We start from the raw sequence: 12,568 nt of genomic DNA on the forward strand, positions 1-12,568 counted from the left end.
ACAGATATCCCCAATTCGGCCAAAGTTCATTGACCCTAAATGACCTTTGACCTTGGTCATGTGACGTGAAACTCATGCAGGATATTCGGTGATACTTGATTAACCTTATGTCCAAGTTTCATGAACTAGGTCCATATATTTTCCAAGTTATGATGACATTTCAAAAACTTAACCTCAGGTTAAGATTTCGATGTTGATTCCTCCAACATGGTCTAAGTTCATTGACCCTAAATGACCTTTGACCTTGGTCATGTGACATGAAACTTTAATAGGATGTTCAGTAATACTTGATTAACCTTATGGCCAAGTTTCATGAACTAGGTCCATATACTTTCTAAGTTATGATGTCATTTCAAAAACTTAACCTGAGGTTAAGATTTGATGTTGACGCCGCCGCCGTCGGAAAAGCGGCGCCTATAGTCTCACTCTGCTTCGCAGGTGAGACAAAAATCAATAGATCAAATTTATGCAAATGTAATTGTGTAAATAAAAATACGAACACTACATTACTATGTAGCTATAATAATAATAATCATCATCCTCATCATCATCACCATAACCATCGCCATCTCTATCACCATCACCATCATCATCATCATCACCATCATCATCACCATCATCATCATCACCATAACCATCGCCATCATCATCATCATCACCATCATCACCATCAACATTATCATCATCATCATCATCATCAATATGAGCAAAGCCAGATAGGCTTGCATGACCTTTAACTGGTATTGCATTGATACATATCCTGACTGGCTTGTCTGCAGTACTTAATTGTATTTCATGTCATTTATACCATTACCATCAGAGGCTAGCAAATAAGACAAATATCAAACTTGCCATCAAGCTCTATTATCATCACAATCTTAACAGTAACCATTACTCATGCAAAGTTATATCAGGCACTATTTTACCTTCTAACAGGGTCCAAAATTATGAAAATTGAATTTAAACGGAGGGCTGACTTACTCATGCATTGATTTGCGTTCCCAGCGGTTGCTCTCCTCCACTTCCTGTCATTGTAAAGAGGGAGACATTCGCCACAGTCTGGACCTGCTGTGTTATGTTCACACTGACACACAAGACGGTTGTCGGGATCGTTGGGTGCTTCAATGCACCGGCTGGCGTGACCATTGCATTTACACCTGAGAGTATTAAAGTAGACAAATAAATCAGTGTGCATTTATTACTTGTTGTAATGTCAGGCATATACAGTCATCACAGTCTGGACCTGCAATTTTGTGTACAAACTGACACACAAGACTGTTGTTACGAATGCACCAATGCACCGACAAGTATGATGTTTGTATTTACACCTGAGAACATCAGAGTAGACAAATAAATCAGAGTGCATTTTTTTAATTGCTGCTATGTTAGGCATATACATTTACAGTCTGGACCTGCTGTGTTGTTTTGAACTAGCACACAAGAATTGCTGTCACGATCGTCTGGCGCTTCGATACACCGGCTGACGTGACCATTGAATTTACCCCTGGTAACATAAAATTAGCTTTAAGTAAACAAAAAAAAATCATCCACGGTGTTTTCACACATAATTGTAAAGTTTGTAATCATCTTCTATCACTGCACATGTGTATATACAGCTCATGAGAGAGTTCATAAAATCAGTGTGCATATAGTACATTAATTGTTGCTACATCTGGCAAATGCAGTGATTTCAGGATTTCAAGAACCATACTCGGATACTCTTTACTTGACTAGTAGGCGATATAACTTAGACTAGTAGGCATTACTACTTTAATTTACTTTTTCAGTTTCACAAAGTTTTTAAATTTTGGAGGGCATTTTATATACCAGATCAATTTTGAAAGCTAGAGAAACTCTTTTTGCCTTATTGAAAGTGCGAGTCTATATGTTGTATTTTACCAAAAGTTGACAAATATTGTGTTGTTTTTCACTGTCAAAATTGTGCATAAAGAGCCAGCTATTTGGAAAATTGTAAATATTGCATGAGAAATATGAATCATTCAAGGTAAATCAATCAGAGCCAGAAGGCCACTGATTCATGCCCTATTACATTGACTTAATGTCTTTCTTGCTCCAAAGCAATATGATTCAGGTATAGTCTAATCACACACAGGATGTCTTTGATTTGAGTATGCCATGATATACTGAGATGGGAGCTGTCAGGGGGTGAACTATATCAGGAGCTGAAATGTATCACAGAGACACAATGAACCAAATCCCTGCAACAATGAAGGCACCTGCATGGAGGCATACATACATGTAGATGAGTATTGTACTCTGTACTGTAGCAAATTGAATTTCAAACAAATTTCAAATAATGATAATCATTTTATTTTTCTCATTTTTCTACTGTTTATTAACAATGATGAAGATTATTTGGCTTGGAATACAAGTATAGCATACATATTTTATGGTCACTTTCCTGGATACACCTACATATGAAAAACAGAATGCACTTTGCAGGTACATGTACATTGAAATACATTGTAAGTGCACCTCACAATTTGTCAATTGTATTTGGTCAATTCCAGCGTAACGGACATGACGTTCAGACAAATTTTTGTAATTCAAAGGTTTATACAGTAGAATTCTCAGTCTTTTGAAAACTGTTACTGAGCTTATCAGACACATTTAAGTATCAGTTACATACACATGAAATTTCAAATTGTTTCATTGAACAGTTGTTGAGATATTGCACTCTTTGTGAGCGTAACGGACATGACACGAAATGGACGAAGCATTTTTACCTCCAATTGCTTATCAAAATTCCTGTGAATTCTTAGATTGCATGCACCTGACATTGGTGTTAATTTAACCTTAAGATCATGCTCTATCCATAAAATGGTGTTTAACAACAGTTTTGCAGTGCATTCTGTATTCATAGCTCAAAATGTAGCATAACGGACATGACACACGAAGCGTAACGGACATGACAGTTTCGTCCACTTTTTGTAAGCGAATATAATTATTTTATTATAAGATATGGTACAATTATAATCGTTTACATGTTAAGGCTAGAGGTTAGAGACACACATCATAACTGGTAATCTGTAATATCTCCCATTATTTTGCAATTTAAGAGGGGGGCTTTTCATACAATATTTATAAAACAAAAAAATATTGAAAAAAAATTCTTTTACACCAGTTAACAACAGATAGAGAGTATTTTCCAGTTACTACCACCCTCTACACCTAATTAAAAGAGAAAAAGTTGATAGTAAAGATTATTTTTTATTCATGGCTTACTATTTGATAATATACACTAGCGTAACGGACATGACACCCTTACGACATGAACTTCATTAGCACTTCTTAGTTTCAAAATGAAAGAAATATGAATAATGAATGTAATTATGTAACAGCAAAGTACCTTTACTAACATTCTTAAGAAAAATATGTAGATATTATTGGCAGGTATCATTAATTTAATAGCTATAGCCTACATGATATTTTTATATAGAATACAATGTTTATCGTACCACTACGGCACACTGAGAAGACCAAATCTCATTTTTTGTGAGAAGAAAACAAATGTACCAGACCTGTATAAATCTAAGATGAACATATTATGAAATGTATTTTATGATGAAGAATATGTAGTAGTATTAATGTCAGTTTTAAGATAAAAAAACCCGACATTAAAAAGTATTTTAAAATTTAATAGCAGTACCTGGAAACCAATCTTTCATCATCGATTATGTATGAGTTGAAAGGCAATCGGAATGTTTGTAAATTGCTTCTGAAATAATTTTTCATTCGAATTATATATCATCCTGAGTATAATCATCCTTTCATCAAATCTTGGATGTTCTAAATCTTACGATCTTACTTGCTGACAAATGTCGCTGTATCTAATTTCGTTGCATTGTCTGCGCTGCTTGTGTACAAATGAAGATACATCATTCAAATCGTGATTATGGGTGACCAAAATACTATGATGACATAATTTATTGATCGCGCCACATTCCTTTCACAGCTCCTTTGCTTTGTGATATTGCAAAGAAGTGCCACTGTAGGTTCATGGATTCATAGAGCTACACCATGTAACACAGATATCTGATTCTGAATACAAACTTTTTTTTTAATGTGAGCCCGTGCCATCACTGAAGAAGTAGAGGTTGGTGATTGATCATTGGTTGTTGATTGATCATCATCAATGATCTAATGAATTCACAAGTTGAAGTTTTATCATGCTCCAAACTGTCAGTGCAAACACCTAAGATAATCAATTGTATTGTTCAAACACAAATGATGCAGATTGTGATCTAAGTATGTTGCCAGATCTAGCTGCATCTTTCCTAATATTATGTGGCATACCGTTAATTCTCAGAAAAATATACCAGAACAAGAGCTGAACTTTCATCATTCACTATTTTCTAAAAATGGCTTGAATGACATGCAGATTCTAGGAGTTATTACATCCAGCTATCCTCAAGCAATTGAGACTGACCTCAGTGTGTGACACTGAGCCTAATATTTTGTGTTTGTGAATGCTGCCTTTTGTCATATATAAGGCGTCATGTCCGTTACGCAAATTGTCATGTCCGTTACGCCATTTTTATAAAAATGAGAAGTGGTAAGGGAAAATTATTGCTACACATGTTAGGGGGTTTAATTCTAACATAGAATCTGAATCAGCAGTACCTTTAGACAAATTTCCTGTAAGCTTTGAAAACTTTAAGTGAAAAACGTAACGGACATGACACTGATAATGGTAAAGAAATCACACAAATCTGAAGACAGATTTCTCTAAAATTGATGAATGGCATAAAATTTAACTATGATTTTCTGTTGATTTAAACATTAATCAACTATTCAAAAGTTTAAAGAGACCTCTGGGACCTTGTTTGCTTTTAGTAGAGACGGGAAAGATGAATTGTTTAAAAATAGCCACATTTTTTACATTTTGCAATTTACTATTCTATTTTTTTGATGATGGAAAAAACTACCAAATTTTATCAATATTGCGATTATTCTATTGGAAATAGGTACTTTATAGATTACTTTTTAAGAAAATTTGACTGCTTAAGTGAAATCTTAAACTTCATTTTTTCTCTAAAGTGAACATTTTCCATGGAATTGCCCATTTGTTTTCTTTACAACTTTTTTTTATAGACAGGATAGTACAAATTTGAGTTTTGCTGGGAGACTTAAGTTAAGAGATCACGGTTGGGTATCAAATTAAACTGTCTTTTCAAAGATCCAATAATTATGTGTAGGCACTTAGCCCACATTTGATTAAGCCTTGAAGTTCCCATTCACACATAATTCTATTATTGCGCAGAGATCAATGTTGACATTACTATAAAGGTAAAAAGGCATGAAGTCACAAGTGTGAACTAGGCCATTAGGTGACAAAGTAAATGTTTGGATAAGCTATTGTAGTTGTGCAATTCAGCCTTTTACAAATAAGATCTTCGGAGAACATGTACACAAAATTAATAAGCAGAGACGGGAAGGAAAGGGTGCACATTTAGGGGTCTGCAATAATCTGGACAGTAGACTATCCACTAACTACTTCCAAAACAAATTTTCAAAAACACATTCAGGCTTGGTTCAAGATCAGGACAAGCAACATCACTTTTCGCCTACAGGTGCATGCCAAAATAGTTGGCACATTCACAAAATCTCCACAGTTGTTGAACTTGAGAACCAAAGTAGTGTCACTTCAAAGATGCATGGCAAGTGGAGCCTGCTCTATGAGTATGTGATGAAATACATTCATAGGAGTATCGATATTCTATTTATTACAGAAAATATGGTCCTGCAAAGCTTACCAATTGATTGTGGGGACTACTTTTACATTGATCATATAGAATAATCAATGCCATTGATAGAAATTTGCACCTAGACCAATGACCAAGCTTTACATTACCTGGTCCATATACATGTAGGCACTCAATTCAATTCAGAGAGCATAGAGTTAAAACATTTTAGAAAATCTCAAGACATATTTGAACACAACCTGAAGTCATTGTTCTCTGGTTAATACTTTTATCTAAATCATTTTCATTACACAGTAAAAAAAAAAAATAGCACATTGTTTAAGCCTGTCACTCTAGCAATGAGTTGTAATTGTTTAAAAAAAGGTTACACAGGCTTAAACATGCTTAAAGTTTCAAACAGGATTTTATAGTGTATAAATGAATGATTTGAATTTCAAAGGTACAACAAATTCTAAGAAAATGAACCAAAGCCTGATCATCAGTTTGATTTCCCTTAAAAAAGCACACAGCTAGATCAATGTGTTCTAAAATAGACTTGCAGCATTACTTCCATTCCATTTTCCACTCCTTCTCACAAAGCTCATCTTGTTTAACGTGACCCAGTTTGTGAGAATCTCTCCCATCAGTTTCGCTCGTTGGATGGATACCAAGCTATCTGATTTCTTCAATAATGTTGACTTTGTGAGACAAAATTTCAATTTTCATTCCAGCGGGGTATCTCATTCATATTTGAATCACTGGTCTGAGGCTCGGATGTATCTGCAGTCCTTTGTCATGTAGCCATCTATCTTTGACTGGGTGGACTGTAGACTGGGAGCCATTAGCAATTTGTTATTTCTAAACAGAGCGCCAAAGTCTGGTACATAAAACCGTAAGTTTTGTAAAAACTGACAGTTCTTTTCATCAGGAACTTGCCAAATGATGTGTAAAAGTTAAAGAAATGACTAAGCACAAAATAACACTGCAGCTTTAACTACATAAATCATTGAAACTCAAAACATTGGGGATGGTTTCACAAAACTGTTACAACCACAGGTTCATTTGCAACACGTTACTGAAATTGATTTCAATAACCCACAAATCAATTGTTAATATGCTTGTTGGTACATGATATGGTTTGCTCAATGAATCTTTTTTATCTAAAATGTACATTGTTTAGTTGTTCTATTCAAGGAATCTTTGACAATGGATGAGTATGATAATAAATAATTTGACATAACAAACCAAAACCAAGACCTCTTTGTAAAATCCATTTCAAAAGTTAAGTGCAATATTACGTATGTAAAGTAAATGAAATCCTTACCTTCCACCAATTGAGAAATCTGTGATGGCGTAGAAGTATGATCGCAGAACATTTGGTACCCTAAAAACTTCATCTCCAAATGTGTTTAATCTCGTCAGCATGACCAGAATATCAGTAGCTGTTACCCAATCCTGTTAATGAATATAAAAAATATGAAACGTGATGATCATGATTTATTTTTAGATATGTAGTTATCACCTTTTATTGATCAATGAAAGGAACATAATAAGCATATGCAGGTTACCTATTCAGGAGGCTGTTTCATAAAGCTGATCGTAATTTAAGAGCGACTGGTGATCTTTTCTTGTGGTAATGGTATACACAAAAGTGTTCATTAGCAATGGTTGTAACTTACGAGCAGCTTTATGAAATACCCACTAAGCCCATTGCAGAAAGAGTTGTAGGGATTATACACAAATTCTAAAATCGAATGCAACTTGATTTTACACCCCAAAAAATGTGTGAATGAAGGATTTGGGCTTGGATTTTTTTTTTGACGCAAAACTTTTTGCAACATAAAATGGAAAAAGATGCAGAAATAAACAAAAGAACAAGAGAAATCTCCATATCGAACAATAATAAACAGGGATTCAAAACAATTAATTTGAAATACAGGAAGAGACATGCTACAGTGTGTCTAATTGTTGTTCTCATATAGGTTGTTCTTAAAATCCTGAAAATGCTTAGCAAGGCATATCTAAAGGAAAAATATATTGATTATAAACATATGGCCTTATTATATATCAATGGAAAGGTAATGATGTGGGGATTATCATTAGGTCATTTGAAAATAACGAAAATAATACACAAGGTGGATATCGCCAATTAAAAAGTGCTAAAAACCTTTCCATTGATATATAATAAGGCCATATGTTTGAATCAATATTTCTCCTTTAATAACAACAAGTTCCGTGTGAATTAAGTGAAATGTACGTAAGAAAGAATCCGATTATATCAGGGGGGAAGTGCAAAAAGTAACAAATTTCTAAAATGGAATGTGTAAGTGGAATCTATGTGAACAACCAATCAAGCCAACTGAGTTCATATTTCAGAAGTTGAAAGGACCATGAGTTCCACCCTTGACCTGAGCATTGTTTTTTGCTACCTCATGCAGGCCTAAATAATGATGACATAGGCCCCTATTTTACCTTTTAAAGAAGCACTTAATGTATTCATAGGTAGCTTTTCATAACTTTTAAATTGCAAAACATATATACTGCCGTTTCAAAATTGATCTAAGAAATGACAATTTCATCCCCTGCTACTGGGAACACACTGACGTTAATTACACTGCAAATAATTGCAATTTTGTAACCTGTTGCCACTCTGAAATAGAATATATGACTTGGTTTCTAAAATGTATATTGTCAACTGTAGGCTGCATCCTCAACTGGTTCTGAAACTTCCAGTTCAACTTGTAACAGATGCCAGTGAACCAAACCATATTTTCGGCTTCAAGGCGACATCTGACCTCTCATCAAATATACGACCTAAATAGGGTGTGGAGTGGTAATGAATTACGAGACGTTTCTTTCTCTCTGCTTGATTGGACCACATGCGGAGCCCGAGGTAGGCAAACCATACGAAACTGACTTTATGTGCAGTTGCTACGGTTACGAACTTGCCCGTTCTCTCAGCTCATAAAGTGGCTCACCGCATAGCTTTGAATTCTGTCAGAGTTTGCACTGTAGGTATCCTACAAGTGCATGGTATTGGCCTCATGCAAGTCTGTGATGGTAAGGTGAGGTTTCCAAAGGATTGACACACTTTTGAATCTCTGTTTAACCAGGTAACATGCACATGACGATGTAAGTAGCCAGTTGGTTTATGTAACTCTGAGCATCCAACTAAAAACAATCACATCGATGTTTCTTTGTCTCCTAATTGTTTTCTCTCTACATTTATTTATCTAATTATCTATCCACCTGTCTATCTAATTATCTATCTATCCATCTTTCTATCCATATTTCTATTCATCCATCCATCATCTGTTTGCCTGACTGCCTGTCTATCTATCCATCCATCTATTTGTCTACATATCTATTAGTAGACACTGTAGGCCTCTATCTATCTATCTCCATCTATCTATCTATCTATCTAATCTCTCTATCTATCTAATCTATCTAATCATCCATCTCATCCACCCCTCCCCTCCTTTTCCCATCACCTACTGTCTCCCATAATTGCCCATTTCTATCCATCTCTGCCCACCCCTCTGTCCATTCCTCAGTCCCGACCTGACTGCACAGGAGTTGTCAAAGTGCAACCAATGAAGTCAATCCTCAAGTTCAAAGGGCACACCACACAGCCCTCACGGCTGATGAAGAGTTAAATCTCCGCCCATTGACAGATGACATTAAAACAGGAGATAAGCATGTTACCATTCCACCCAGTCTGTCTGGTGTCCTCAACTGCCGTCCCTAACAGGCTTGGATGACAGTTCTGGCAAAAGCAGCGTCCATCCTGACAGTAGCAGTCTCTTTACACTTGTGTTACTAAGCTCAACAACTGTTCATAAGTATACAACTAGTCTGTTTTAACCAAGAACATAGTAGAGCTAAATATACAAGTTGTGAATGTAAACCTAAACAAGAAGACCTAACCTTAAACTTTGCTATTCCAATTTTTACAGTTTGAGCAAAAAGTGGATTCTACAATGATATCATCAATTATCTAGTCATATATCAGTTTAGCTCCTAAATGTTAATCTTTCTTACACAGATCGATTATGGGAGATAGAACTTACCTGCAAAACAGCACTGTTATCAAAATTCCTTGCACTCGGTCTATTTTCAAGCGTACTGAAAGCAATATTTCCTCCTGTAAGTGGTGAGATGTCACTGAATTCACTGGTACAGAGAGCCAACGTTTCATCAGCATAGCTGACATATTCACTGTCAGGGAGGTTGTACGTTGACCGACAAGAGCCACTGTAATACTGATACGGTATCCAAGGACAATCTTGACACGTACGCTTGTAGATTGCAAAACTTTCCGGCCGCGGTGAGTAAAATTTCAGGCGAATATACGTGATCTCAAAAGATTTACCTACAAAAGAAAAACAGAAATGAATTCATGATTAAACAAGTGCATATCAGATTTAATGAAGCCCTTCTATATCTTACAAACCCTTTTTAAGTTTTTATGAAGATTTGATTTTCATAGGGTGTTTTCAATGTCAATGTTCAAATTTGAACAGCAACATGAATCATGATTGAAAACTCAATTACAAAATACCGGACGCAAACACAATCAGTGGTGCACTGTTTAGTGTCAAAAATATAAAACCACTTTATATGTTGATCGTCTTTAAATTTCCCGCTTTCGTTAGCACAGCATTAGAGCGCAATTTGACTCATCACAAGGAAGATCAGTTCTGGCACCTGTTTGTGTAGGAATCCACTGCGAGAGCAATATTAAAGACGTTTAAAAACTCAGTTGTGTTCAATGTCGCATTCGCAATGATCAAGGTCGTACACTTTGAGCTGATTGCATTTACAAATGCACCATTCTGTCGTTTAAACTGTCCTCGGAATCATGATTTCAAAGACGAATACTTTTACAACCGGGAATGGAAGACATTGAACACACCCTTTGTTTCTCGTTATATCAATTCACAAAATTCAATTTTTTTCTCATGTGTTGTATGAATATAACTAGTGTAACAGGAAAAAATACACTGGGTTCGGTGTAAATAAGCCCCCCCCATAAAAAAGTCCTAAATTTCCTGGAAAAAAAATAAAGAGCCTCTAAAATTCATACAGTATACAATATAGTGTAATACATTATACATGTAGCATTTTGGTTTGGTATAAACTGACAAGTTGCCCTGGAAAAATAATTTTCCTGATAAAGCTGCATCAACTAGACCCAGAGGTATATATGAGAAGCCAGTGAGATGGTATCATAGTACAAGAGAAATGGGGTGTGAAGATAGAGAAAGATATGAGGTCAAGAAGAGCAATGGGACCAACCTCAATGATGATCTACAAGTTTATGTACAAAGTTCAATCTTGTATGACAAAGGTCATTAAACAGCTGACCCGAAAGTGTTCACACAAGTTTTATAAGACTGATTTTAAAGAGTTCATACGGTATTTATTCTGAGGCTTGAAATAGACATGGAGCTGACCTGATGATCAAGTAGAGTTAGATTTTTAAAAATGAGAAAAATCTTTATTGATTATTTTTGAACAAGGCAAAAGCAATTTTGTGTCTCGCCCACTGTCGTGATTTGCGAGGGCATGCAACAGAATTGTATCAAACTTCATTGTGAAATGTCTAGGATGGAATAACACATTTCATAAGAGTCTTGCGCGTAAACTTTAATGTTGACCTCAAAATGAACTTTGACCATACCATGTGACCTCCTAAAATGATAGCATGGGGGGGTCCCCTAAGTACATCTACCATCCAAGTTTGGTTGAAAAGTGATTTACTGTTGCAGAGTTATGTGTCATAAGAGTCTTGCACAGAAACTTTAACGTTGACCTGAAAATGACTTTTGACCTTACCATGTGACCTCCGACTGCAGCATGACATGCAGGTCTAATAACTACATCGACAATCCAAGTTTTGGTGAAAAGTGACTTGCGGTTGTGTAGTTAGGTGTCATAAGAGTCTTGCATGTAAAATTTTTATGTTGACATGAAAATGACCTTTGACCTGACCATGTGATCTCCGACTACAGCCTAACATGCAGGTCCCCCAAGTCCATCTACCATCCAAGTTTGGTTGAAAAGAGACTTACTGTTGCAGAGTTAGGTGTTATAATAGAGTCTTGCAAGTAAACTTTAACATTGACCTGAAAATTACCTTTGACCTCACCATTTATTACCAAGCGACCTCCGAATGCAGCATAACATGCAGGTCCGCCAAGTCCATTTACCATCAAATTTTGGTTGAAAAGTGACTTACGGTTGTGGAGTTATATCTCATAAGGTTTGTGACAGACGGACGACATTTGGATCCTAAGTCTCGCCTTCACCTCTGGTGGGTGAGACAAAAATCATGTTTTGTAAATCCTTCAAAAAAAGAAAATTTGATGTGCGTCCTGCCATTCATTTAAATCATTTTTGGTCAATGCTTAAGCTTGCAATTTATGCAAACCTTATTCATGTCCTTTGTACAATAAATCCTTAATATAAAACAAAGTGATTTTTTACTACATTTTTACTACATGTACTAATACATGTACATGTAGGCCCCTATGCTTTTGTATGATCAAAATACACCAAACAACACAAACCAAACATATGATATCTTAACCTATCACTTTCCTTGTCTTGCCTCAAAAAAAAGTTTTTTGAAGATGATATTCTCATCGGTGTTCCCTATCAGTTGACCTCCTTCACTGCTCAGGTCATATCAGGTCAAGCTGGGTGGGCCATGGAGAAATACCTGGCAATCATGACCGGATATACATAGGGACAGGGGGCATATGCCCCCTTTTTCACCAACAATTTGAACACACAGTGAACAGAATATATTGTGCCCCCTCTTCGCCCCCTTGGAAGTGAGGATGGCAATTTGTCCCATT

At 35.8% G+C, this 12,568-nt stretch overlaps 1 protein-coding gene across 1 annotated transcript in view; it reads right to left on the bottom strand.

Annotated features, from left to right (window-relative positions):
- LOC121428529 (laminin subunit gamma-1-like) overlaps window positions 1–10,068 on the bottom strand; it is a 57,256-nt gene extending 47,188 nt beyond the window's left edge. Inside the window, exons 1-3 of the mRNA XM_041625216.1 lie at window positions 9,776–10,068; window positions 7,030–7,160; window positions 982–1,157 (exon numbers count right to left, since the gene is read on the bottom strand). Of these exons, the coding sequence (XP_041481150.1) occupies window positions 982–1,157; window positions 7,030–7,130 (277 nt within the window). The 5' untranslated portion in view covers window positions 7,131–7,160; window positions 9,776–10,068. The remainder of the gene's footprint in view (window positions 1–981; window positions 1,158–7,029; window positions 7,161–9,775) is intronic.
- Between the last annotated feature and the right edge of the window lie 2,500 nt (window positions 10,069–12,568).

This window comes from Lytechinus variegatus, chromosome 15 (genome assembly GCF_018143015.1).
Source record: "Lytechinus variegatus isolate NC3 chromosome 15, Lvar_3.0, whole genome shotgun sequence".
NCBI classification, from domain to species: Eukaryota; Metazoa; Echinodermata; class Echinoidea; order Temnopleuroida; family Toxopneustidae; genus Lytechinus; species Lytechinus variegatus.